Below are 27,156 nucleotides of genomic sequence, written 5' to 3' on the forward strand. Positions count from 1 at the left end.
GGGTGCTGATCACATTTTAAATCCGAACCAGGGAAACCCTTGGTCCTCTCCCCACCGCTCCCGGCCCGCTTTCCGCGTCCCGTCCAGTTTATTGCTCCGCAGCCGCGGCAGGCCCGAGCCCACTCACGTCGGGTTCGCCTCCGCTTCCCCACCCTGCGCGGTCCTAAGTCTCCGGCGCGTCACTCCGATTCGCGCCCCTCGAGTCACAGCGCAGCTACCAAGGGTGACACACGCTTCGTGAAGCCCCCCTCGCGGACCCTTGGGTCACCGGCCCGCCACAACGGTTTCACCGTCTCCACTTTGGCACTTCCTGTCTCTCCCGCAATAGGATTGCTTGTCTGATGAGTGAGGGGCGGGTGAAAGGCGAGCTAGCCCTGCTCATTGGCTGCTCCGTGCGTCACTCGGTGAGCTGGGGAAGCCGGTCGGAAGGTCTGGATGAGAGATGGGTGGATTCCCGGGAACTCGGGAACTGCTTAGGCGTGGACTCGCGAGTGTCCCGGCGTGCTTCGCGCCCCGCCGCAATTACTTCCGGGGCGGGAGTCGGGCCGCGGGAACGGGGGCCGGAGGTCCAGCGCAGGTAGGGGGACTCGGCCCCTGCGGCTCCAGCTGGTCAGTGCGGACGGGCGTCCTGTGAGGGACGCCGGTGCTGGAGGCGTCGGAGGCCGCGGGGTCGCGGGCTGGTGGAACGGGGACCGGCCGTGGGGAGGTGGGAGCTACGAGCGCGTTTCGGGGCACCCCGCCCCGTGTGGTGGTGTCAGCCCTCACCTGCGTCGAGTGGCTCATTAAACGTCCGATTGAAACTGCCTGCGGGCCGACCGCGCAGGAATAGTGTGGCAATGCAGAAGTCCAGTTCTCAGCGCCGCTTCCCGAAGGTCATTCTGGAAGTGAGATGGGCGCGCGCACGCACACACCCACATACCCAGTGAGATGTGCGCACTCCCACGCACTCACCCACCCACCTACCCTTCGTTTTCGGAGCGTGCAAAGGAAGTAATTAAGTGGCCGGCTAGTCACAGGCATCCCCTTCTCTTGTCGCTAGTTCCTGGGCGCTTTGGGGTCGGCTTGGGAGGAGGAAGGCACTGCAGGGACCCTGTGCTGGGCTGCTATGGGCTGTGCTGGCTAGGTGTGGAATGTAGGGGCTGTGTGGTCGCTTAACTGGTGCTGCCCATCCCACTCACGTGCATACTGCAGCCAAGGCCCTGGGATTGGTCGGCGTGTGTGTCATTTGTCCTTTGTGGTTGTCCCCAGAGCTTGGAAGATTGCTTGGCAGCATTCTTTGTCTTTGTTATGTTTTTCTAAAGCTTTTATTTAGAAGGCAAAAAGTTACAGAAAGAGAGATGGTGAAGGGAGAGATCTTTCATCTGCTGGTTCACTCCCTAAATGGCCACACACCAATGGGGCTGGGCTGGTCTGAAGCTAGGAGCTGCTTCTGGGCCCCCACCAAGATGCACAGTCCCAAAGACTTGGGACACACACTGCTGGTTTCCCAGATGCATCAGGTGAAAGCTGGATCAGAAATGGAGCAGCTGGGACTTGAACCGGAGCACATGGGATGCCAGCATCACAGGCGGAGGCTTAATGTGCTCTGCCACAGAGTCAGCACCTGTTTTTAATTACTTGAAAAAAAGGTGGGGGAGAAGGCGAGGGGAGGGGTATCTCTGCCTCTGAGTTGCTCCCACACATGCTCAATCAGCTGGGACCAGGTCAGGCGACACTGGCTGTTGGGATCAGCCGGTCTGTGTTGTGAGAGAAGGTCCTCCTCCTGCTCCCCATGTGTGTACTGGACCTAGGGGTCTGCTAGGAAGCGAGCAGCATGGCTTGATCTGGGGGGGCTTCCCGGATTGCAGGTGCTGCCATGCCACCCCACCAGCGTCACCCCATCCCCTGTCTCTCTACCTTCCAGGGGTTGTGGATACATTCCTGTCCTGCTGGGGCACCCCAGTCTCTGGATTGGGACTGGCTTTCTTTCTTTTCTTTTTTTTTTTTTTGCAAAGAGGATTTAAGATCAAGATATCAAGATACATTAAGATTCATGTTGGTGTCAGAAGCCAAATGTATGACCACAGGTCGGCTTCCCCCAAGTTGTACACTGGGTCCATCTCCCCCACTGATGGACTGGCTAGTCCCTTGGCCCCTCACCTTTGGTTCCTCTGGCCTGGCCTGTAACCTTTAATAGCATGTGCTATAAACGGCATTACACAGTTGACAACCTTTCGGGTGGCTGCTTCTGTTTGGCCTGTGTGTTTCAGAGTCGCTCATGGGCTGTGTGCAGCAGCTCTTGGCTTCTGTGTTGCTAGTGGTGCCCCTTGCGTGTGTATTTTGCTTTGTGGGAGTCTGTTCTTCCTTGTATTTTGACTGAGTCCTTCCTGAGGGTGTGACAGTGGCTGCCAGCTTACCTGTTGTTTGCATTAGATGATGGAGAAATAGGGTCGGAGCTACTGAGCAGCAGGGCTGAGCTAGGCTCCCGCCTGGGTTCCTGGGCTCTTTCCCCTCACACCTAGGCACTGGTCGGGCTACATGACCCCGTCAGCATCTGTTCACTGCCTAAGAGGCTGTGAAGCTGCTGGAGCCCTGAAGAATTCCCTTCTGGAATTAGGAGCCCTCCCTCCCCTGCCCCCAGTGAGCATGGCTGTTCTAGGACGGGGGGTGTCTGTATTAGTCCCAAGGTCCACCGCATCGGTGTCCCCCTGACAGAATGGGACCCAGAAGCTAGTTGCAGGTTGGACTTGACTGCTCAGTTCATTCCCCAGAACAGCTCGGAAGGAAAGATCTAATGCCCGGCCTCTCTCCGCAGCCATGTCTGAGCTCAGTGACGAGGCCAGCGAGCCAGAGCTGCTGAACTGCAGCCTGTCCATGTGGCATGGGTCAGGGGCCCAGGTCAGCCGGGAGGAGCTGGACGTGCCCCTGGATCTTCACACGGCTGCGTCCATCGGCCAGTATGAGGTGGTGAAGGAGTGTGTGCAGAGGTGAGAGCTCTGGGGAACCCATCTTCTCGCTGCAGGTGGGGTTTCCCACACAGGTGCAGCTGGTGGTCAGCCCTGCCCATCCCAGGCCACTGGCCTTAGTGACTTGGGGACTGGTGCTGGGGCAGTTTTTGTTACTTTAGGGGGAAAAAAAAAAAAAAAACTGGCTTAAACTTTGGCCACAGACGTGTAAGCATTAATTTACGGTGTGCTGTACTCAGTACACACTGCAGGTCTTTGGACAGCCCCACGGGGAGGAGCCAGGTGGAGGTTTATTCCTCAGAGGCCAAGTTGGGTCTGAGGGAGCTCGAGGCAGGGTGGTTCTGGAAGGGAAGAGCTGAGTGGGAGACCTTGAGGCCGAGAGCTGCTGTGCTGCTCTTGCCAGCGTGAGGCCTGGTGTGACTCCACACAGCTCTCTGGAGTGTCGGCTGCTAGGTGTGCGGGGCCAGGAGGTGGCTTGCTGGTTGCTCCTGTGACAGAGGCAAGGACCACAGTGGGAAGGCCTGTGGGCTGTTAGCTGTGCAGGATGTCCCTGGATGTGGGGGTCCTTTTAAATGGGGCTCCCGTGTCCAGCTGCAGAGTCTGGCCAGGGAAGCTCATATTGTTGTCCTTGTGGAAGAATGCTTTCAGATTTGTAAAGGGAGCCGGTGTGATAAGTGGGGTTCTCTGGCCTTAGTGTCACAGGAGTGATGGTGCAGAAGCTGGCTCAGTGGGACCTGAGCTTTTGACAGTCTGTTGGTCAGTGTCCACTCCACGCATCCTCAAGTGGTGCCGGCAGAGGGGGAAGGCGGGGAGGCATCCTCTGTGGGGGGGTGGTGATGTGGGGAGGTGTCCTCTCTGTCAGAGGGAGGCGGGGAGGCGTCCTCTCTGTCAGGGGTGTAGGCAGAGAGGTGTTCTTTCTGTGTGTTGGGGGGAGGCGGGGAGGCGTCCTCTCTGTCAGGGGGAGGTGGGGAGGTGTCCTCTCTGTCAGGGGGAGGCGGGGAGCCTCTTTGTCGGACCGTCCTGTGTGCTGTGGAATGTTGAGCATCCTTGGCTGCAGGTCAGCCATGGCTTCCTTCCCCAGTTGTAGTCACTGAACATGTCTCTAGACCTTGCTCCAGGTGCCCTGGTTGAAGACCCTCTGTGAAGGAAGGGAGTTGCTGTTTGTGGCCTGGGCAGGAACAGATGCAAATATGGAGGTGGAAGGGAGGCAGATGCTCAGGGCAAGGCAGGCGGGTGTTTGGGCAGCCAGAAACACTCCCTGTTTTCTTACTCCTGCCACAGCTGCATACCTGGCAGCACAGATGCTTCCCATCAGCCTGACCCCCAGGGATGAGCCCTAATTTGAGGCAACTGGGTGTGTCTATCTTCCTTTTGTTTAGGGGAGAGTTAGATTTGAATAAGAAGAATGGTGGTGGCTGGACTGCATTGATGTATGCCTCCTACATTGGACACGATACCATTGTGCACCTGCTGCTTGAAGCAGGGGTGAGTGTGAATGTGCCAACCCCGGAAGGGCAGACTCCACTGATGCTGGCCTCCAGCTGTGGCAACGAGAGCATCGCCTACTTTCTCCTCCAGGTGAGCCTGAGGTGCTCCCTAGCTGCCCTGCCGGGGGTGGGAGCACTGCAGGTGTGTGCGGAGTGGGTGTGCTGGTGTAATCACTTCCCTTCTTTCAGCTGAGGGCCTGGAGGGTGCCCGCCCGCCCGCGCAGAGGAGACGAGGCCGTAACCAGCATTCTGTGTTCTCTTGAAGCAAGGGGCGGAGCTCGAGATGAAAGATATTCAGGGCTGGACTGCTCTCTTCCACTGCACCAGTGCTGGGCACCAGCAGATGGTCAAGTTCCTCTTGGATAATGGAGCGAATGCCAATGTCAGGTGATGACTGCACCTTGCATGACTGTGGGCTGGGGCTGGAGTGACCCTAAGGAGGGCAGCCATGGAGGCAACAAGTGAGAGCTCGGGATGTCCCTGAAGGAGTTACTCTTTGTGAAACTGCGGGCACAGAGCCCTTCTGCTGTCTGCCCGGTGACACGGGTGCATAAGTGTGGGTGCTCTCGGCCTGGTTCCCTGTATGTGAAAGCTGAGGGTGTCAGTACCCGTGTTGTAGGAGACTCACCTCTCGCTGGTTGCCACGGGCCTGCTAGAGACAGTGTGTGTGTAAGCCTTACATTGAACGCGACTTCCTTTCTCTTGTGATCATTATCTGTGTCAGGTGAGGTGATGCTTTGAAAGCAGTTTCCTAAGATGGAAGAAGCAGGAGAGAGAGAGAGAAGCATGCTGCTAGTAAAAGTTCTAGTTGTTGTTTGGGTTTTGAGACCCATTGTATTCTCTGAGATGTTAAAATGAAAAAAATAATATTAGAGTGAATGAAAGTCTGTATTTAACAGGGTTACTGTACTTTATTTATTTGAAAATTAAAGAGAAGAATAGAGACAAAAAGATGTTCCATTCATTGGTTCATTCCCCAAATGACTACCACATCCAGGTCTGGGCCAGGCTGAAGCCAGGAGCCAGGAACTCCATCAGGGTCTCTCACATGTGTGGCAGGGGCCCACATCCTTGACCATCTTCTGCTTCTCAAACGCATTAGCAGAAGGTTGGATTCCAAGTAGAGCAACCAAGACTGAAACCAGAGCTCTGATATAAATGTGAGAGGCTGGAGTTGCAAGTGGTGGCTTACCGGCTGCAGCGCAGTCCTGGAAACCATTCCTGTCTGTTGGACAGTAATGAAATCAGTCAAGGTGAGGACCCTCCGGGCTCGGAAGATAAGCTTCAGGCATTAAGCCTGGTAGGGACAGACTTCAGAGGATGCTGGACTGGGGGAGCCCAGCTCTGCGACAGGAGGTACTTTTGAGCAGGATTAGAGTGGAGACAGGAGATGGCTGGCTGCAGTCGCCTTGACAAAAGGAAGATTTGTTTGGAATGAAAAGCCCATGCTGAGGACACACACAGGGGAGCATCAGCTTTGTCATCTCCAGAGGGAGCCACATGCAGCTGCCGAGCTTGTGTGCCGAGCTGGTCCTACCTTGAGCAGAGGTGCTCCGTGCCCCACCTGCCACCTAACCACCTGGCCTGCCTTGCAGGGAGCCTGTGTGCGGACTCACCCCTTTGATGGAAGCCGCTGCTGCGGGCCATGAGATCATTGTGCAGTATTTTCTGAATCACGTAAGTGCCCAATGCTTAGCTAATCACTTAGCCCAGCCAGTGTCCTGTGAACTGTCACAGAATCTTCCAAGGCTTGGCTGACTGACACCACATGGTTCCATTGATGCCTGCAGATGTCACATTCTGTGATGGGCAGAATCAGTACAGGATGGAGTTAAAGCAGATACTCACTCCTATAATGATTTTGAAAGTGCTGTTTTTTTTTTCTAAAGATTTATTTATTTTTATTTGAAAGATTTACAGAGAGAGGGAAAGACAAAAAGATTTTCAGTTCACTGGTTCACAGCCCAAGCGGTCACAGTGGCCACAGCTGAGCTGGTATGAAACCAGGAGCCTGGAGCCTCTTCTGGATCTCCCATGCTGGTGCAGGATCCCAAAGCTTTGGGCCGTCCTCGACCCAAGCCACAAGCAGGGAGCTGGATGGGAAGTGGGGCATCCGGGATTAGAACGGTACCCATATGGGATCCCAGCACATGCAAGGCGAGGACTTTAGCCATTAGGCTACAGCGCTGGGCCCTCTTAAGTAGTATTCTACAGTCTGTGCTATAGCTATGTTTTTGGTTTTTTTTTAAAGATTTATTTATTTATTGGAAAGTCAGATATACAGAGAGGAGAGACAGAGAAGAAGATCTTCCGTCCAATGATTCACTCCCCAAGTGGTCACATCTCCCAGAGCTGCGCTGATCTGAAGCCAGGAACCTGGAATTTCTTCAGGTCTCCTATGCTGTTACCACTATTGCAGGGTCCCAAGGCCTTGGGCTGTCCTCCACTGCTTCCCCAGGCCACAAGCAGGGAGCTGGATGGGAACCAGGGCTGCTGGTGTTCTTGCACATTCAAGGCGAGGACTTTAGCCACTAGGTCATCTCGCCAGGCCCAATCCTTTGTTTTCTTTTTTTTTTTTCCTTATGATTTATTTATTTTATTGCATCATCTCTGCTTCTGAGTTTAGAATTTGACTATGCAAATGGAGGCTGCCAGGGATAGGGCCATTTACGTGACTCCAAAAGGGAAAGTGTTGTGAAGTCAGAGGCTTGACAGATCTGCCCTCTTGTGGCACCTGTGCCTTCCAGCAGGTCCTCTGGTGGGCATGATGTCCAGGCTAAGCAAGCTTTATTTGTTGTGGAAAAATTATGTACCAGATTGCTTAAATGTTAACTTTCCTCTCATTAAAAAACCATATATTTATTTAACCATTGGAGTTGCAGAACCAGAGGGAGCAACAGGAACTCTGTCTGCTTCATTCCCTGTGTGTCCGTGGCGACCAGGGCTAGGTTTCATCTGGGTTCCCTGCTTTTCCACATGGGTAGAAAGGGCCATATTTTGCTGCTTTTCCCAGGCCATTAGTTGGAACACACAGACTGCGCCCATAGGAGATGCTGGTGTTACTGGCTGTGGCTTTACCCGCTGTGCCACAAGCTGGCCCCCTCTGAACTGATCGATCCAATTTTTGTATTAGAGCGAATGTTGATCATGTATTTCTCGAGTTACAAGTTAGTACATTATAAAATAGCAATAAAAATAGAAATTAAAGTATAAGTAAACGAAAATTCCATTTTACCCCTTCACTTAGGGACTTTGGTTTTCAGTTTTGTTTCCTTCTTTTTACAAAAGAAAAGTATGATTGCTTTTTCCTTCTTATGTATAATTTCGGTTTGATTTAAACAGATGAGGGGCCAGATGGTGCAGTAGACTCAGCTGCCACTTGCAGTGCTAGCATCCAGTGTCAGTGCCAATTTGAGTCCTGGCTGCTCTGCTCCAGTTCAGCCCCTGTTGGTGCTCCTGGGGAAGCACAGAAGAGGAGTTCAGTTCTTGGACTTGTGCCACCCAGTGGGAGGGCAGGATGAAGCGCCTGGCTGTGTCCTGCCCCAACCCCAGCTCTTGTGACCATGTGCGGCGTGAAGCAGTGCACACAGACCTCTGTCACATCTCTTCTTTGTCATTTCGCCTTTCAAATAAATAATATAAATAAACATTAAACATGTTATTCTTTAAAGCCTTGCAGTAAAGATGCCGTTGTTGAAAACGTTTGGGTTCTTGCTGTGGATTTTGGCTGGAAGTGTCTTGGAAAGCTGCCGGTGTCGTAGCTTACCCTCTGACCAGGTGCTGGGGGAGCACATTGCCCTTTTGTGACACTGTCCTTTTTCTACTAGAGGGGCTTATGGGAAGCCCTTTCTGTGCTGGCCCAAGGCTACATGAGTGTTCATTATACCTGTGTGCACACCTGCCATCAGAGCTGGAAACCACAGGGCAGCGCAGGTTGCTCACCCTGACCAAGCTAAGGGACCTAGATTTTGCAGACAGGTTTGAAGTCCACATGGAGCCCTGTCCATGCCTGTCCTACGGGGGAGCTGCCTTACCTAAGAAATGTCCCCTCAGTTCTCTCAGCTCCCTTGGCTGTTTTTAACCCAGTTCCCATTGTGCTCGGGGCTGCAGTGCAAACCCTGATTCAGTGTGATGCCTTAATTATTCCCTAGGTTAAATTCCCGGGAGAATTGCTGGGTCAAAGGGTATGCATGCTTGGAATGTTTAAAATTCCTCCTGCCTTGTACACTCCATGGTAGAGTGATGATATTCACCCGTCTCCACTGTCAGGAATGAGACCACTTTGTTGAAGCTTTTTAAATTTTCTTTTAAAGATTTATTTATTTTTATTGCAAAGTCAGATAGATATACAGAGAGGAGGAAAGAGAAGAAGATCCTCTGTTCGTTGATTCACTCTCCAGATGGCCGCATTGGCTGGAACTGAGCTGATCCAAAGCCAGGAGCCCCTTCAGGTCTCCCGTGCGGGTGCAGAGTCCCAAGGCTTTGGGCTGTCCTTCCATGCTTTCCCAGGCCACAAGCAGGGTTGTGGGGCTGCTGGGATTAGAACCGGTGCCCATATGTAATCCCAACTTGTGCAAGGCGAGGATTTTAGCCGCTAGGCTAGTGCACAGGGCCCTGAGCTCTTTTTGTTGTTAAGATTTATTTTATTTTTATTTGAAATGCAGAGTTACAACAAGAGAGAGAGATGTTCCATCTGCTGTTTTCACTCCCCAAATGACCACAATGACGAGCTGAGCTGAAGCCAGGAGCCAGAGCTTCTTCTCAGTTACCCACATGGTCATAAGGTTTCAAGGACTTGGGAAAGCCTCCATTACCTTCCCAGGCCATAAGCAGGGAGCAGTGGAATAACCAGGATTTGAACTGTGTGCATGTGGAATGTTGGTATTATGCTGTGTGTAGGATTTCCTTCCAACTCCACAAACCTTTTTTTTTTTTAATATGTTTTTGATATGTATCTACTCTTTTTTTTTAAGATTTATTTTTATTATTTTTTTTATTGGAAAGGCAGATATACAGAGAGGAGAGACAGAGAGGAAGATCTTCCATCCGATGATTCACTCCCCAAGTGAGCGCAACGGCCGATACTATGCCGATCCGAAGCCAGGAGCCTCTTCCGGGTCTCCCATGTGGGTGCAGGGTCCCAAAGCTTTGGGCCGTCCTCCACTGCTTTCCCAGGCCACAGGCAGGGAGCTAGAAGGGAAGCGGGGCTGCTGGGATAGAACCGGTGCCCATATGGGATCCCGGGCGTGCAAGGCAAGGACCTTAACCACTGTGCCACCACGCCGGGCCCCACAAACCTTTTTTTTAATTTTCATAGGCAAAACGACATAGAAAGAGCTCCTCATGCCCCTGTTCACTGCCCTTGCACCTGTAATGTTGAGACTGAGCTGGGAGTTGGGATCTCAACCTGTGTAGCTCATATGAGTGTCAGGGTCTGGTTGCCTGAGCCATCACCTCTGCCTCCGTGTCCACTTGAGTCGGGAACCAGGGCTGGGTGAACCTAGGCACTCTAAATAAGGAATGGGGGTTATTTTACTTTATTTTTTATATTTACTTTTTATATTTTTAAATACTTATTTATTATAGATGTATTTTGGGGGTGGTCTGGCACAGTAGCCTAGTGGCTGAAGTTCCTCCCTTTACGTGCACCAGAATACTATATGGCTGTTGGTTTGTGGCCTGGGGAAGCAGACGAGGGCGGCTCAAAGCCTTGGGACCCTGCACCTGTGTGGGAGACCTGGAGGAAGTTCCTGGCTCCTGGCTTTGGATTGGCTCAGCTCTGGCCTTTGTGGCCACTTGGGGAGTGAATCATCAGACGGAAGATCTTCCTCTCTCTCTCTCCTCCTCTCTTTATATCTGACTTTGCAATAAAAATAATAAATCATAAGGGAAAAAAGTAAAGCTTTTAGCCAAGGATCCGACAGGCCTGTCCCTCTTTCTCACCCTCTTTCCCTCCTGGCAGAGGTAGGCAGAGCAAGGGCCTCTGAGGGGCTGCTTGCTGATTCTTGTTCCCTGGTGTCTTAGGGAGTCCAACTGGACACAAGAGACCACAATGGAGCCACAGCCCGCATGCTTGCCCGGCAGAATGGGCATATGAAGATTGTGGCCTTGATGGACACTCACTCGTCTGCTCTACCCAAGAGCCTCTACCGGAGCCCAGGTACGTGCCCGCTCTCCCATGGGGCAGGGGAGCAGAGGAGGACAGCCCCCTCTTCTTACTGACACATGCCTGCTGAGGTTTCGGTCTGGTATCCTTGTGGGCGAGAGCCTCTCTTGCCCTGACACCATTGTGAGTTCAGGCTAAAGCTCCTGATATGCCACGGGCAAACGGCGGACAGCTGCCGTGCTGACGGGAGGCGTGGGACACAGGGTGCAGGCCTACGGGGCGGGAAGTGTCACAGATTGGTCCTTTCTGATTGTTTGCTTTGCCTTTCCCTGTCATTATTGTTGCCGTTTGCTTTCATTCTATGTTACCAGAAATTATTATGTTCTTGGACACCTGCCACCCATGTGGTCGACCCAGAGCTCCTGGCTTCAGCTGTCACTTGCCTTGCCAGGTGCACTCACAGGGGACTGAGTCAGAGGTGGGCAGCCAGGACGGACGCTGGGGCTGTGACGTAGCTGCTGACTGCTGGACAACACTGAGCCCTCAGAAATGTTTTCCACAGTCCTAGAGAGGACTGTGAATGGGCTTTGTACCACTGCTAATGTGGCATGCTTTATTAATGTTTATCATCACAGTGAACAAACTGTATTCTTTTTTTTTTTCTTATTTCCCAAAGATTTATTTTTATTGGAAAGGCATAATTACAGAGAGAAAGGGAGGGAGAGCTCAAGATTGAAATCTGGTTCACTCTCCAGTGGCTAGAGCTGGGCTAGTCCCAATGCTGGAGCCAAGAGCTTCCCCATGGGCGTGGGGGCCTAAGGACTAAGAGCCATCCTCTATTGCTTTCCCAGACCATTAGCAGGGAGCTGGATCAGAAATGGAACAGCAAGACTCAAACTGGTTACCATATTGAATGCTGATGCCGTAGACTGAGTCTTAGCATACTGAGACACAACACTGGCCCCCACTTTATAATCCTTTTTAAAAAAATGTATCATGGGTCTGGCAGTGGGGCCTAGCAGCTAAAGTCCTCGCCTTGAATGCGCCGCCTGGATCCCATATGGGCGCTGGTTCTAATCCTGGCAGCTCCACTTGCCATCCAGCTCCCTGCTTGTGGCCTGGGAAAGCAGTCAAGGATGGCCCAATGCTTTGGGATCCTGCACCCGTGTGTGGGAGACGTGGAGGGGCCTCCTGGCTCTTGGCTTTGGATCAGCTCAGCTCTGGTTGTTGCTGTCACTTGGGGAGTGAATCATCGGACGGAAGATCTTCCTTTCTGTGTCTCCTCCTCTCTATGTATCTGCCTTTCCAATAAAAATAAATCTTAAAAAAAAAACAAATATTTTTTTTTTAAGAAGCCAGGATCCAGGAACTTCTTCCGGATATCCCACATGGGTGCAGGGTCCCAAGGCTTTGGGCCGTCCTTGACTGCTTTCCCAGGCCATAAGCAGGGAGCTGGATGGGAAGCATGGCTGCTGGGATTAGAACTGGCACCCATATGGGATCCTGGCGGGTTCAAGGTGAGGATCTTAACCATTATGCTATTGCGCTGGGCCCAAAGATAGATAAATCTTTAAAAAAAAATGGCAGAGACTCATGGCTTGCCGCCTCCCAGGATGGGTATAAGCAGGAAGTTGGAATTGGAGACAGAGCCAGGATCTGAGCCAGGTACTCTAATGTGGAACAGGGTTTATTCACTGTACCATATGCCTACCTCATGTATTTAAAAATTTTCAGTGTCAGTCATCTGGCATAGTGGATTAAACCACCACAAGCAATCCCAGCACCTATTAGTGCTGGTCTGAGCTGGTGTGCCTGAGAGTAAATGAGGGTGTGAGTGCCCAGGCCCAGCCATCCACGCAGAAACCTGGATGGAGTCCCACGCTCCTGGCTTCAGCTGCCCAGACCTGGCCGTTGTACCCAGTGGGCAGTGAACTAGTAGGTGTTAAATTTTATTTATCTGTGTCTCCTAGACTCTGATGCTCTGCCTTTCAAATAACCAAATTTTTTAAATCAGGGGAAATCCTATGCTGCTTCCTGGGTGAGAAGTCCAGTGAGAGCCTGCTGGCCTGCCTCGTCCTTACGGAGGGCTGCTTGCCCTTGCTTCTACCTCAGTGTTCTGTCCGCAGCGTGGCTGGTCCCCGCTGGCTTGGGCGAGGTCGCTGGGCTTGCTGCAGCTCTGTTGGAACTGCCCTTTTGTGCCCCCTGGTTATGTTCAGCCTGAGTACTGCTGGGCCAGCAGGATCACAACTGTGGCTTATTGGCTACTTTGCTGGCCTGGTCTGCCCTTGTCCCGTCGCTCATTCTTGCCATTCTTTTTTAAAGGTATGTTTATTTTCACTGGAAGGCAGAGAAGGAAAGACAGAAAGCTAACTTCTGTCCCCTGGTTTACTCCCCAAATGGTGGCAACAGCTGGAGCTGAGCTGCTCTGAACACAGAGCCAGGATCTTCTGGATCTCCCACATGGGTACAGCCTAGGGCTTTGGGCTGTCTTCCTCTGCTTTCCAAGGTCTCAAACAGGGAGCTGGATTAGGAAGTAGAGCAGCCAGGACACGAACTGGCACCCATGTTGGATACTGGTGCTTGCAGGCAGATGACTAGAAGTTGAGCCATTTTGCTGGCCCCCATTTTTGGGTTCTAAGGCTGCTCTGATTCACAAAGCCCCTGTTGTTTTAGTTGCCTCCTGGTTTTCCTGTTCAGGTTTTGTAAGCTGTTTTTTGCTTGCATGGAAGCATTTTCTTGTGGTGTATGTCTTTGAGGGCGTGGGAGTGTTTAACGATTATGGCTTGTGTGAGCAGCAGCTTGCCAGTTCTTGGCTCATACTGCAAGAACTCTGCCCAGTGTCCTTGTGTTGGTTCACCACTAAGGACTTGCTAGTTTGTTCATCACTGAATACACTGTCTTGATTTTGGTATTCAACCTGCAGAGAAATATGAAGATCTGAGCTCTTCGGATGAATCCTGCACCATTCCTCAGCGGCAGCGGCCTTCCCGTAGGAAAGGCCTCAGCATCCATGAGGGCCCGCGGGCCTTGGCTCAGATCACGGCCATCGGCCTGGGTGGCAGGGCCCCACAGCCCCGCCATGGTAATTCGCACCTCTGGTTAAGGTCCTGACACTCTGCCCAGGTCTCACCCCCCAGTGAAGTGGGCTCCTTCCCTGCCTCTGCTCAGACCCCCCCTGGGGCAGGTGTGGATGGCCCTTCCTGTGCCAGGGCAGGCCCACTCTGCCCTCCTTCCTAGAGCAGGCGAGTGCTGCCACAGCATCCTGGGAGGGCTGCAGCCCTGGACTCTGCCCTTGGGTTCCCAAGCTGTTACGTCGTCATCACCTTGGTGATGTGTGACGCTCAGGTGGAGTGGGTTGGGTGCTCACTCTGCTTACCAGTTCGAGCTGTGGCATGGTTGGCTATTCCCACCTATGACAGACATCTGCCCACCTGGGATGGTGGCCGAGTGTCCTCCAGCCACTGGCAGGCACCATCCCAGGGTGAGGCCACTCCCTCTACCTGCAGTGCTGTGCATGTACCCCGGGAACCCTGAGACTGTCTTGTTCTGAGTGGCACCGTCCATGCCACCTATGCTCCTCTGAGCTGGGCTGCAGGTTAGGGGGACAAGTCCTGTGGGGGCTAACTAGCAAGTGGTGCAGCTCTGGTTCAATGCCAGCCCCACAAATGCTTTGAAAATAGAATTCTGAAAGACAAATGGTAAGCTCCCACAGGCCTACTGGCCGGGCATGTCTTGGGTGGTGGGGACCTGGTATAAGGGCCAGGGCCTGGCTCCTCACTGTCCCTGCCCTGGGCCATAGCTGATGGCAGCACCCTTGCAGCCACTCTGCTCCCCTGCTGTCCGCACGTGCTGGCCTGTCAGTGAGGTTTCTGGGAAGCTCCTTCTGTCCATATCCAGGCCCTGAGCAAGGGCCCTGTCAGTACCATCATGTCTTCACATCTTTGTTCATGTCCCTTCTTGTGCTGCCTTTCACATACAGAGCAGGGGCCTCCCCAGGGCTATCTTACCTTCTCCAGCGGCGGGGAGAACCCCCCAGAGGGGGAGGGCCTTTGCTACCGGGACGTCACCTCCCCCATCAACGACCGGGATGTGGAGAGCAGCAGCAGCAGCAGCCGAGGTTCGTGTGCCCCTGCTGCCGGTGCAGCTGGCCTTGCCCTCTGACAGGGGAAAGAGACACATGGCCCAGGTCTTGTGAGGGAACCCAAAAACGCAGGTCAGGTAGGAAGCGCTTCCGGTTCAGGGTCCCTGTGCCCTGCTGAACCATTCCTAATGGACAGGCTCACTTCTTTGTCACCTTTGAGGTCCCGCATGTTTAACGTGTGCACCCAGGCACACACTGTGCTGACCACCACCAGAAGGGTTCGGGGTAGGCTCAGGGCTCAGCCAGCCATCCTGCAGCCACCATCTGTTCCCCTTTCCCAGAGGAGCAGGCGTTCTGTGCCCAGCTTGGGGCCATGCGCAGCAGCAGCAGCAGCAGCGAGGGCCTGAGAGCCCCAGGACTCAGCAGTGAAGCCTCCCTGGAGAGCAATGAGGTGAGGCAGCCTTGTCCCTCCTGGTGCCCCGGCAAGCCTCCCAGGTCACCCCCAAGACAAGCCTCAGGCTTGCGTGTGGCAGGGTGTCAGTTCTGAACTCAGCCAGCTTGGGCAGCAGGTCCTTCCCTTCCTTCCCTTCCCTCGGTGAAACACTTGCCTCTCCTGCAGGATTCAGACCATGCACAGCAGAGCTTGGCTCGCAAACAAACTAAGAGCCACATCAAGACTAAGAGTCGCTACAGTAATAGCGACAGTTACTGGACTTCCAGCATGGGGACTGCCGGGGCCACCTGTTCCCCAGGACTGACCCCACACATGGAGAGGGCACCTCACTCAGGACAGCAGGTAAGGCCCCGTGGGAACAGGTGCTCAGTGGGCACTGACTATGGGGTGGGCAGTGGGGAGGACAGTAACAGGCTGCAGTGTTGGATCCAATGCTGTTTGCCGAAGGACCTGTCCTTAAGCCTGTGGACCCAAACCAAGGGGCATAGTGGGGAACACCCTTAGAAAGCATACTCCCCCTTCAAAGAAACCAAAAGCAAGTTCAGGGATTAAAAATAGAGCCGACACTTGCACTAGCCAAGCTAACCAGCAGACAGGCCCCTGCAGGAAGCTGGAAGCCAGGTGCAGGAAGTGATATAGTCAGAGGACCCAGCACAGCTCCTTGAAGAGTAACTGCTGGGAAATGTCCATGGATACACCTCACAGTACACCTGTCATCCCAGGCAGGGATAGCAATGATGCACCACACGCAGAGGACCATAGTGTGGACAGTGGCCGGGGCAGGTGCCACCCTGAACTGTCACCTCAGGACAGGCTGTGGCTTGAGGAGCTGGTCCCCTGGCCTATAGCTCGCACCCACCTGTCTGCCTTCTAGGACCTGGCCTCGCTGCTGGAGCAGATCGGCTGCCTCAAGTACCTGCGGCTGTTTGAGGAGCAAGATGTGGACCTGCGCATCTTCCTCACCCTCACTGAGAGTGACCTGAAGGAGATTGGTGTCACGTGAGTGCACATGGCCTTGCAGCCAGGTATCCCACACTGGCCGGTGCTCATTGCGGCATGCCACGGTGCTCCCTGGTTGGCACAGGCCTTCTGCCCGACAGCCATTGCACTATCACCTGCTGGCTTAAACATGTGGCAGCAAGGTGCCAGCTCTCACTCCTGATACTAAAATGTGGGGATCCCACAATGGCTCTGGTCACCATTCCACTAGACAGGTAGCACAGTGATTGGGGTCCTCAGCGCCCGCTGTCTTGGTATTGGCTGTGCGCACAGCTCCACACTGGCTTTCCCCTCCTACATCCCATCAGCTGGCGGGGGTGGGGAGCTGGGGAGTTGGCAGGTCTCCCTCAGTCCTCTGGGTGCGTTGGCCCACTGCCTTCTCGCCTCAGGCTGTGCTGATGCCCGCATGGCCACTGTCCTCCCAGTCCCAGGTGAGGGTCCTCAGGCGTCTGGGGCCTACATCCCTCAGACGTGGCGACTGCTCAGCTGTCACTGCTGCACGAGCTCTGCCCTGCCCTTTCACCCTGCCAGCTCTGAGGCCCTCATGCCTGTTGGCTCCTTCAACCTTTTTCCCCATTTTTCACTCATTTACCTCTACTCTGGTTTGTCACTGAGTCCTTTTTAGGGAACTTTCCCTTCTGTCCTAGGGTTTTCTCTGTTGAGGTTCCCGTTTTGCATGTCTGCCACCAGGTCCTTGTTGGGGCTGGGGCGGCCTGCTGGCTACTGTCCCTCCAGGGGCCGAAAACTCGACGCTGCAGGCTAACTGATGGCCCAGCCCCTGGGTGGGCTGTCTTCCCCTCATTGTGGGAAGGATCTTTCTCTTCTCCCCTGGGTGTGGCTGCCATGGAGTGTCTCCATGTCTAGTTCCCAAAGCGGGAGAGGAAGAGGAGGAGGCAGCGCAGCCTTGTGCACCCAAGGCAGCCACGCCAAGAAGAGCAAAGGTGCCCAGTCTGTGCCACCCAACTGGTTCTGGCCGGTGGCAGAGAAGGTGGCCAGTCAGCAGCACCTTGCCTTGGCCTCAGCATTCTGGAGCGGCAGATACCTCTGAGTACTTGCCAGTTTTTAAAACAGGGACCTCGGGTTCTGCCAGTGCAAGTCAGGGGGCAGAGAGAGCCCCAGAGTCTCCACCGTGGCTTCCCAGAATCCACCGAGGTCCACATGGAGAGGCTCCCAAGGGCCATGAGGCTTATGGGTAGATGGGATGTCCTTCAGCTGTCAAGATGCCCATATTATTCCCAGTGTGCAGCTGATGCCAGTATGTGTCCCTGACTCACTCTTGCAGGCTGTTTGGACCTAAAAGGAAGATGACCTCTGCCATTGCCCGCTGGCACAGCAGCGCACGCCCCCCCAGCGACGCCCTGGAGCTGGCCTATGCTGACCGACTGGAAGCTGAGATGCAGGAACTCGCCATCCAGCTACATAAGGCAAGGGAACTACAGCCAGCCAGCCCGGGCAGCTGAGGGAAACTTACAGACAGGACACAGGGCAGTAGCTGGAGACCAAGGAGGGGTTGGTGGGCAAGCATGGCAGGTAGCAGGGCAAACCTGGGACCCAGCCACCACGGTCTTGGCCCCCTCCCAGCCCACGTCTCTTCCTGCAGCGCTGCGAGGAGGTGGAGGCCATGCGGGGCCAGGTGTCCCAGGAGCAGGAGCTGCGGGCTGTGGTGGAGAGCTGCCTGCTTGAGCAGGACAGTGCCCGCAAGGACATGCATGCCCGACTGCAGGAGACCTGGGCACTGGCCCACGACGCTGCCCTCATCCTAGACCAGCTGCGGTGAGTGGGCCCAGCAGCCCTGGGACACACTGCGGCCAACTGGCTGTCGGCCATCTCTGCTGAGCCGTTTCTCATTTTTCCATTATTTGGAGGGCAGAGCTCCTCTACCATCCAGTTCACTCCCCAACCACCTACAAGATCCAGAGTCCGAGTTGTCTTGGTCTTTCATGTGGGTGGCAGGTCAAGGCAAGGATCCAAGAACCCTCTCAGCCATCTCCCAAGAAGCTGGTCCTTGGCCCAGGTACTCCAATAGGGCATGGGGGTGTGCTCACCCCCAAACCAGGGGCCTTTCTGAGCCTGGGGCCACTTATACCTCCACCCTACCTCAGCAAGCGTGCAGAAAGTTCTCCTTACCCAAGTGTGGCTGAGGCTCTGCAGCCAGGCCCTGGCCTCACTGGCACATGCTCATGTCTGCAGAGCTTGTCAGGACGAGCTGTCAGGCCGTGTGAGGCAGGAGCAGACTCCAAGCAAGGTCCCCCTGGGACCAGCCCTCCCTGCTGCTGGTAAGGAGACATCGGTGGCCTGCTGCGGGTGGGCAAGGGAGTGTTGAGGCCTGAGCAGTCACGTGGGCGCCACATCATGCACAGCCTAAGGGGGAAGGTGCCCGAGCCCCTGCCTGCCTTCCTCACCGGCTGGGCAGGACAGGGCCACCCAGCCACCTCAGGGCTGCCGTGCATGGCGAGCAGACACTGACGTCCTAAGTGTGTGCTCTTGAGGTGGGGAGGAACACAACATGAGGACTCCTGCCTTGGCCTTCAGGGTCCCCCAGGTGCTGACAGCTGAGTCAGACCTGCCCGAGCCAGGGCTCAGGACACATAGGCAGGGCTAGGCACATGCAGACCCCAGCCCCACCCCAGCTTTTGCCCACAGAGTCCAAGGGCTGGCGAACCTCCCTACAGGCCCTGAGCCTTCCTGAACTGGCGGGAGTTTTGGAGGACCGTGTGCGCGAAATGGGTGAGGTTCCAGGGCCTTCCTTATCCCCCTGCCTCCCGGGCGGCAGGCCCTGCCCACTCAGACCCAGGGTTATTAAGCTCAAACTGAGTCCCTCAACCTGCTGCTGCCCAGGGTGGGCGCGGACAGCTGAGCGGCATCCCCTCCACAGGGCACGTGCTGTATTCTGTGACCCAGAGTCTGGAGAAGCTGCAGGTGCTTAACGGGAAGGAGACGTAGCGAGAGCCAGGAGGGCCGGTGAGTGTCCCTGCCCAGGCCATCCCTGCTAGGGCTCGTGTCCCTCTCCTTTCTCACCAAGGCCTCTTCCTCAGAACTGACGTCGGGTGACCAATCCACCCTGAAGTTGTGCCAAGAGACAGCAGGCCAGGGAACAGGGGCTGCCAAGCCCAGGCCGCAAGCAGGGCCAGAGCACCAGACCGAGGAGCAGCAGATGGAGGCAGGCCGAGGGCGGCGGCCCCTGCCCGGGGCAGCTCGGGCGTCATGAGGCAAGATGGGGCCACTCACCCAGCACTTGGTGGTAAGGCCCGAAACAGCAGGCCTTGGGAGAGACAGCATGTCTCGGCACACGCACACCTCACAGTGAGGTCTGACCTGGGGGTGAGGTACAGCTGGGGCATCCAGAGGAAACCCATCAGTTGGAAAATAAAGTTAACATCGTTGGTGAGAGGCTCATTCTGGTCACATGACATGTGGGGTAAGCTCCCCTGGGAGAATGTGCCAGGACACAGCCCCAGGACCTCGCGTTCTGGTAGACAGCAACCCCTCTTGCTGCCACCCTGGGCACCTGTGCTCCGTGAACCCATGGGATCACTCAGAACCCAGGTAAGCTCAAGTGGCTGTGGCAGCTAAGCACACCCAGGGACCACGAGTGAGCAGGGCACAGGTGTTTATTTCTGTAGCAACGTGCCTTTCCCCACGCTCGGCCTCGGTGAGCAGCACCTTCCTTACCAGGCCAGGCGGAGGCTGTGGACACTCCCGCTGTACCCTGGTGTCTTCCAGGTCGCAGGCTGCAGGGGACTGCCAGTGGTGGCCTTCCTGTGCAAGATGGCTCTGCTGGTCTCACTGCCCACTAGGCCTGCGCTTCCAGACCATCCCCTCGCAGGTGCCTGCAGACCGGGCTGAGGATGGAGAGAGGCAGGTTTTCTAAGCATAGATCAGAGTTTGGGGTCAGGGTCAGCAGGGGAGCCAGCAGCTGAGCCCCTGCCAAGGACAGGGTGCCAGGGAGGAAGCCCCTCTCAGCACAGGTTTCCACCCAGAGCCCAGGTCCCACGGAACAGCAGAACTGCCTCCTGGTCTCCAGTTCACACAGCCAAACCCCAGCTGTCCCTGGGAGACCAGCCCCATACGGTGCAACCTCCACCAAAATCAACAGCAAGCTGCCCAGCCCATGTTGGCTCTCCAGTCCTGGTGTTAGCTTGGGAGGGATGCAGAGACAAGGCCACCAAGACAAGACACCCTCCACCAGCACAGAGCGGCTCCTGAGGCTCCAGGGCTGTGGACCAACAGGCTCACGGGGCCTCCAGCAGTTCCGCCCTGAGCAGAGGAGGTGGAAGGGTTGCCAGCTGTCAGAGGCCCGCTTCACCCCAAGACCAGAGCCCCAGGGTACAGACAAGCTGGGGAGGGTGACACACAGCGCCGGCACGGGGAGCACCTCAGGAGGAGGCGGGCAGCAGCTTCTCCAGGGCCTTCTTCTGCTTTTCAGTGGCTGCGGCCAAGGCCTCAGCCAGCTTCTCCTGGGGCATCATGTTGAGCACCTTGAGGGCGAAGAGCAGCTGGCACTTGGCAGTGCTGACGAACGCATTGCTCAGGAAGTTGGGGAAGCCACCGACACGATCCTTTTGAGTGTAGAGAGGTACGCGTACCAGGCCCAGCACCTGCAGGGACGGGAGCCGGGGTTCAGGGCAGGTCCCTGATGTGCACAGCAGGACTGTCAGCAGCTAGGCGAGGGGCACAGCAGCCAGTTTCGCCAGGGAGATGGGCGACCAGGCCAGTCAAAGCCGTGCAGGCCCCTCGCCAGGCAAGCTGGGCCCCATGCTCTACCCAAGGGGCATCTGCGCTGGCAGGAAACTCCACATGCACACCCTAGCCGTCCCACATCCCGTGCACGCCCCATGCTGTCGCCCTCCCCGGCCTCCAGTGCAGCCCCAGGAACGCCCGTGGGCCCCCCTCCCGTTTCAACCCTCAGCCTCCTCATCCCATTCTTCCCTCCGGACCCTCCCTTTCCCCCCTCCCAGGATTGGCAGTGGCAGGCAGCCTGGCAGATGTAACACAGCCCCGAGGGGCCCCGTCCCGGCCGCCCCAACCTTCCCCGGCCCCAAACCGCCGGCCCTTCTCCCCGCCCCACTGCTGGAAACAGCAACAGCCCCCCAGCCCGGCCAGGGGACCCTCAGGGATGTGTTACCCATCGGTGCCTTCAGCGGAGCCAGAGCCAAACCCCTGGGCGGAGGACGGGCCCCGGGCGGTGGCCCCACCTCCAGGCCGTGGTCGCGCGAGTGCACCGCGCTGATCTCCACGGCGTGCAGCTGCTCCAGCGTCAGCTGCCGCGCGTACAGGTGCGCCACGACGCGGTGCGGACCCTCGGTCAGGTGCGAGCTCAGGTAGTCGGCCTCGGTGAGGCGCAGGCAGCCCAGGCCCAGGCCCAGCACGCGGTTCAGTCCGTCCTCCAGGGACCAGAAGCGCCGGTCCACGAAGCCCCCGGGGAAGCCCAGCAGCCCATCAAAGCGCATCTGCATCTGCAAAGGGAGCTCGGGTCACGGGTGCGGGGCTGGCGCGGCGCCCCCAGCCCGGCCCCGCCGCCCGCGTCCTCACCAGCACCGAGAAGCGCATGGGGATGCGCCCGAAGAGCTGTCCTGGGTTCGCGGCGTAGAGCATGGCGTGGCACGAGTGGCTCCAGCCGGGCCCCAGGCGCATCGCCTCCTCCCGGCTGATTTGCTTCAACTCCGGCACAGCCGCCGTCGACATCTTGGCAACGCACCCCCCTTCCGAGCCCGCGTCGTCCCTTAAGTGCATGCGCAGTTCTACCTGCTTCGTGTCCCGCCAATCAGCGGGCAGCTCTGCGCCTAAGCCCCGCCCCCTCACCAATGGCTGCAGGGCACCCAGGCTTACCCCATCACGGCTCCCGGGGCGTCGTTAGGCAGCGGAGCGGGCAGTGTGCAAAGCCTGGGGGCGGTGCACGCCCCGCTGCCATCCAATAGCGGCGTACCGCGCTAGGAGGCTGCGCTCACCCAAATAGCCGTCACCCACTCCCAGCCTCCGAAAACTACAACTCCCAAGATGCAGCGCACCAGACCAAAGCTACGGAATAGGCTTTCGTGCTGCAGACCATCTGAGATAAACTATGGGGACTCCAGCAGGACAGCCGGGAATGCCAACCAGTGGGTCACTGTCTTTCTCCTTGGGAGCCTGGCCTGTGCCCATGCGTGCCCGTGAGCTCCGCCTGCAGGAACCTTCAGGGATCTCTGTTCAGCTGACGGGAAACCCGAAAGAATCCGGCTACTCCTCTGCCCTACCAGAGCCCAAGAGGGCAAGGACTGCAGGGCCTGACTGGGCTTAGGCCTCCCTGGACCCAGCCTGTTGCCCAGCCCCCAGGCATCCTCAAGGGCTTGCCTAAGACACCGCCAGGACCCCGTCTCATCCCCGGTGTCCCCAACAGAGGAACCCGATTCCGCAGGGGGTGGGTGTCAGAAGCACGGGAAGCTTCTTCCGGGTGCTCACACAACTTCCTGCTCACAGCAGGATTGGCTGAAGGAGGGAGCCTGCACTCCCATCCCACTAAGCCTGCTGGGAAGCCCCGGCTAAAGTTCTCACCTTGCCTTGCACGCCGGGATCCTATATGGATACTGGTTCTAATCTCGGCAGCACCGCTTCCCATCCAGCTCCATGCGTGTGGCCTGGGAAAGCAGCAGAGGATGGCCCAAAGTCTTGGGACCCTGCACCCACGTGGGAAACCTGGAAGAAACTCCTGGCTCCAGCCATTGTAGCAGCTTGGGGAGTGAATCAACGCACAAAAGATCTTGCTATATGTCTCTCCTCCTCTCTGTATATCCCTTTCCAATAAAAATAAATATATCTTAAATCAACAAACCTGCTGGGACAGAAACCAAAGTCCAGGATGGGGAAGGTTTCCCCGAGCAGGCATCTTAAGAAGGGGGCAGGACCCACCACAATCATCAAGTGCATGATGGCAGCAGGAAATGGATGACCGCATCAGATGAGAACAGCAGCGCCTCCCAGGTCCCCCATGCTGTGGGGCACCAGCACCTGGCAGGAAAGCCCCTTTGCCTGCCAGCGGGCATTCATTAGCAAGGGGCTGGGGGTGTGGAAGTGAGACAACGCATCTGGCACCAGCACCCCATCCAACTTACTGCACCAGACCAAGGTGTCAGAACAGCCTCTGGGTCAGCAACACAGGAGTCCCTGCACGGTGGGCACTTGCTGTGACACCATGCCCTGCAGCTGCCCTTCACCCTGTGCTCCCCACAGGCAGTGCTGGGGGCAGCTGGCCGGCCTGACCCCTGAGGTGAGTTCTAAAGGAACAGCCGAAGCAGCCCTATGGCTGCAGGCTCAGGAGGCTCAGGCCTCCCAAGTATTCCTTTCTCCCTGTGACTGTTCCTCACCACCAGCCCATCCCCAAGCTTGTTCCCAACAAAAAGCAAACCCTCACAGACTCAACCCGCTCACCTGCTCAGCAAGTCACTGGCAGGAATACATGAGCCATGCCAGCCTGGTTAACCCTCTGTGGGCACACAGTGAACACTCCATATCCATGCAAACCAACCAACCAACAGGCCACGACGCACAGCTGGAGGCCCTAGGCTCCCTCAGCACCACGCAGGAGCCAGAGCCCAGCACTCAGGGGGCAGGCAGGTCGCACACAACTGGGCGTCCTCACTGGTTGGGCACTACAGCTCCATCTTCATCCTGTCTGCAGCCCGCGCTGTCACTGCCATCCACCCACACAGGCTGGGTGCTGGGTGGGAGCCACTCTCCCTACCCCGCCCCAGCTCTGATGCACACACAGTGCTGAGTCCCAAAGGAGCAGCAGGTGGTATTGCTGCATGGTTTTATTACTATAAATATACAGTAAAAATGAACAAAAAAAAAAAAAAATGAGCCAGAGAACATGAACTGAGAGCCCAGAGTCCAAGGCTGGCTGGCTGGGCTGCAGCCTGGCCTTGAGTACTGGCACCCATGGGGGTCGAGTATGAGGACAGTGCCCTGCCCACAGCTCAGTCACAGACAAGTCAGCCCCTGCAGGTTTCTCCTGAAGGTCCTGCTGGGAGGGCATCATGGCCAAGGCCCAGCCCGTCAGTGATGCCCAGTGTGATCTGCTCTACAACCATCCTGCCTCAGGATTGCCACCAGGGGCTCCCCGCATGCAGGCCTTGGGAGCTGCCCACACTGGTTGGCTCAAGGCCCTGAAGAGGGACACTGCTGCCCGGGAGCTCCATCTCAGACGCCACACAGAGGCAGGACCCCCAATAGAACACACCGGGAGAAACACAAAGGGACTCTGAACTGGCAGAGGAGGAGCTGCGGGGCCTGGTAACAAGGGAGGGGCAGAGGCAGTGCAGGGGACAGTGAGGAGGTCCTTGGGGCCAGGAGAGCCTCGACAGGGCAGAAGGCAGCAGGGCCAGCCAGGTGGCATGAGTGTGACATGCACAGGGCAGAAGGCAGGCACTGCTTCCTTCTCTGCCTGTCCCCAGACACCACCAACTTCCTCCTGGGAAGGACTTGGGCACCTCAGTCCTCCACGCTGGTGTGCTAAATTTATGGGGCATCTACCCCTTCCCATGGTTGTGCCAAGCCCCTGCCAGGCCACAGGGCATGCCAGGCGCAGGGCTGGAGAAGGCTGCTGTCCTTCATCTTGGACCACATAAAAACCAACCAACTGTAGAAAAGGGGGCAGAGGACAGGCAGACCACTGTGCTCTCTCGTCAGGGTCACTGTGGCACTCAGAGTCTGGTGTCCACCTGGGCATGCAGACAGGACAGCTGGGGTCACGCCGGGCTCCAGGCTGGCCCCTTGGCACTCTGGGCGCTGAGGGCCCCCAAGTCGCCAGCAGTCAGGCTCAGAGTGGCGTCAGCTCGGTGCTCCCAGAGTCAGGAACAGTGCAGCCAAGCGGGGGCCAGGGGCCGCCAGAGGCACCAGGGCTGCGGGGCGTCTCCATGGAGGTAGACCATCCTGTAGGGAGGAGCACAGGGGCAGTGGTCACACTCGGCCATGTGGCCCCTGAGACACCCATTCCCGCCTGCTGCAAGCCCTACCAAGACAAGACCTGGGCGAGGTGGGACACATGAACCCAGCTGAGACCATGCCAAAGGCTAGGGACACCTCCATCCTGGTCGGTGCCTCCTGGGAAGGACTCGGGCAGGTGACCATGGGAGGAAGGCAGTGGACCCTACAGTTGGCCAGCCTCTCCAGGTCCCCTGCTCGGGCCTGTGCTTCCTGCCAAGACAGAGACAGGCTGGAGCCTGGCTGCTTCCTGTCAGGCCAGGGGAGCACAAACAGAATGGGCGAGGGCAAGCCAAGGTTCCCAGGCAGGAAGGGAGGCCTCCAAAAGGCCTCTTGTCCCCAAACCTTCACCCCCAGGGCACACCAGAAAAAGTGTTGGCCCCCTGGCCTCCAGCTGTGAGCAAGTGAGGGAGCCAAGGGCCTCCAGTGGAAATGGGTCAGGCAGAGGCTGAGGTGAGGGATTCAGGGTAGCTTCAGGCAAAACGGCTGAAGGCCTGACCCTAACTCCCCAGCCTTGCTGCTTCCAAAGCCCCATCATGAAACTTCTCATGGGATGTGAAGAGAAGGGGTCTCCAGCCCCCTGCCCACTTCTGGTGGCACTCCTGTAACTGTGTTCCATACAGCCATTCGGCCACTGCACCAATGAGGGGCACTAGCCCCACATGGAGCTTCCGAGTCTGCTGGTGGCCCAGAAGGTTCCACAGACAGAAGGGATGAGGCAGCCAGTAGCAATCACCCAGTGACTTCCAGCAGAAGGCTCAGCCATCCACAAGGGCACAGCAGGGCAGAGGAAGAGACAAGCAAGTGGCGCAGTAGTGCCTGGGGCACAGCAGCCTGGGCACACTTCCTGGGAGCCACGTGCCAGAGTTGTCCCCTATCGCACTCCTCACCCCAGGAGGCCACCTCTCAGAAGCACAGCAGCAGTGGCTGATGGATTCTAACTCAGGGGCCCTGAGGGCACAGAACAAGCAGTAGCTCCACAGGGTGGGCAGGACGCCAGGCAGAGGCCCGCAGAGCATGTGCAAGTGGTCACGTACCAGCTCACTCCTCTATACCAACAGAGCACGCCTCAGGGCCCAGGGCTGCACAGACAGGAGGGAGAGACAGATGAAGCAGTTAGCAGGCACCCGTCGGCCACCTCGCCCAGGCGTCCCGCAGCACCCATGCCACAGCAGCCGTGACCAAAAAGAAAGAGCGTGAGCAGAGCACGCCTGGGCCAGTCGACTCCAGGGACACATGGACTTGCCCTTTTCGCTGGGCTCTGAGGCCCAGCAGGTGTACCAGGGCACCACTCCACCTCTGGCTTCCACAGGGACGTCTTGGACGTGGGAATGGACATACAAGATCCCAGCTGGAAGCTCGGGGCTGGCTGCGAGGACCATGCTGTCCTGAGTGTCCCCCTTTCTTTCGTCCCACTCCCAGGGGTCCCAGGCTAAAGAAAATATGTGCTCTCCTGGCAGCAGATGCCATGTGGTCCTGGAGAAAGACAAGGATGGGTGGGCATGTCCCAGACCAGGGCCCAAGTGGAGACACTGAAGGACACTCGAGACCTGGATTGGGGAGAGCAACAGCAGAAGGCGCCTTGTGGTGAGAATGGGACAGACACGCATGCCACACACAGGCAGCTCACACGGACCAGGAGCCACACGTGGGGCCGACTTGGTGCCATATGTGGCCTAGATGCAGATTCTGCCACCTCAACAGAGGACCCTCCCCAAGAACCTGGCCTGAAAGTGGGCACAAACCTGAGGTCTTAGTCTCACCTGCAAGTCGCAGGAGCAGAGGTGCACTCTCCCAGGGATGTGGTCTCAGGGCCAGAGGTCAGCTGAAGCTGAGGTCCCTCCCCTGCCCCACTTTCTTCATCAGAACGAAACCCAAGTCCCTTGGGCCCTCTCACTGCTGTCCCAGTCCTGTCTTCTGCCATGGGTGTGCTCAGGCTGGGTCACCAACAGCTGCTAAATCCACACGTCTACCGTCTATTCCCTAACGCCTGGTGACCCTGTCAGCCCAGGCTGCCCACATAGCCACTGGGGGACTAGAAGTTGGGTGGGTGGGACCAACAGGCGTGACACTGGGTTAAACCTCTGTGACATCAACTCACCCAGGAGTGCTGGCTTGAGTCCCAG

The 27,156-nt window shown here is 56.7% G+C and overlaps 3 protein-coding genes across 18 annotated transcripts in view; 1 reads left to right on the top strand and 2 right to left on the bottom strand.

Moving 5' to 3' along the window:
* The first annotated feature begins 473 nt into the window (after positions 1–473).
* Positions 474–19,457, top strand: ANKS3 (ankyrin repeat and sterile alpha motif domain containing 3). 4 transcript variants are annotated; one of them, XM_040973406.1, is made up of 17 exons: positions 477–577; positions 2,795–2,966; positions 4,325–4,523; positions 4,698–4,819; positions 6,028–6,109; positions 10,457–10,592; positions 13,462–13,620; positions 14,518–14,655; positions 14,961–15,070; positions 15,239–15,415; positions 15,948–16,072; positions 17,355–17,496; positions 17,673–17,845; positions 18,263–18,348; positions 18,716–18,799; positions 18,948–19,033; positions 19,108–19,457. In XM_040973406.1, the coding sequence occupies exons 2-16, from the start codon at positions 2,797–2,799 to the stop codon at positions 19,013–19,015; spliced, it is 1,971 nt and encodes a 656-aa protein (XP_040829340.1). In that variant the 5' UTR covers positions 477–577; positions 2,795–2,796; the 3' UTR covers positions 19,016–19,033; positions 19,108–19,457. The 4 variants fall into 4 exon arrangements, with proteins under 4 accessions (XP_040829342.1, XP_040829340.1, XP_040829341.1 ...); XM_040973408.1 differs by lacking the exon at positions 19,108–19,457 and having other exon boundaries at positions 474–577; positions 18,745–18,799; XM_040973407.1 differs by lacking the exon at positions 477–577 and having other exon boundaries at positions 2,600–2,966.
* A 208-nt stretch (positions 19,458–19,665) lies between these two features.
* On the bottom strand, positions 19,666–21,792 carry NUDT16L1 (nudix hydrolase 16 like 1). Of its 7 annotated transcripts, none has more exons than XR_005883202.1 (4): positions 21,605–21,792; positions 21,198–21,528; positions 20,448–20,670; positions 19,666–19,914 (listed from the first exon to the last, which is right to left on the bottom strand). XR_005883202.1 is itself a non-coding variant. In XM_040973424.1 (4 exons), exons 1-3 carry the CDS (start codon positions 21,755–21,757, stop codon positions 20,449–20,451), a joined length of 636 nt encoding a protein of 211 aa, XP_040829358.1. In that variant the 5' UTR covers positions 21,758–21,792; the 3' UTR covers positions 19,666–19,914; position 20,448. The 7 variants fall into 7 exon arrangements, 6 of the variants coding, with proteins under 6 accessions (XP_040829358.1, XP_040829360.1, XP_040829359.1 ...); XM_040973424.1 differs by having other exon boundaries at positions 21,268–21,528; XM_040973426.1 differs by having other exon boundaries at positions 19,666–20,670; positions 21,268–21,522.
* A 2,028-nt stretch (positions 21,793–23,820) lies between these two features.
* The window catches only part of MGRN1 (mahogunin ring finger 1), a 38,019-nt gene continuing 34,683 nt past the window's right edge, over positions 23,821–27,156 (bottom strand). For 4 of the 7 annotated variants that reach the window (XM_040973417.1, XM_040973415.1, XM_040973416.1 and 1 more), the window contains one exon: positions 26,072–26,112. In XM_040973417.1, coding sequence (XP_040829351.1) covers positions 26,072–26,112 — 41 coding nt within the window. Of the gene's footprint in view, positions 24,980–26,071; positions 26,113–27,156 lie in introns of those variants that run through there. The other 3 variants (XM_040973414.1, XM_040973411.1, XM_040973410.1) reach the window with 1 other exon arrangement.

The sequence above is a fragment of the Ochotona curzoniae genome, unplaced genomic scaffold (genome assembly GCF_017591425.1).
Source record: "Ochotona curzoniae isolate NIBS_2020 unplaced genomic scaffold, NIBS_Ocur_1.0 contig_2321, whole genome shotgun sequence".
Taxonomy (NCBI): domain Eukaryota; kingdom Metazoa; phylum Chordata; class Mammalia; order Lagomorpha; family Ochotonidae; genus Ochotona; species Ochotona curzoniae.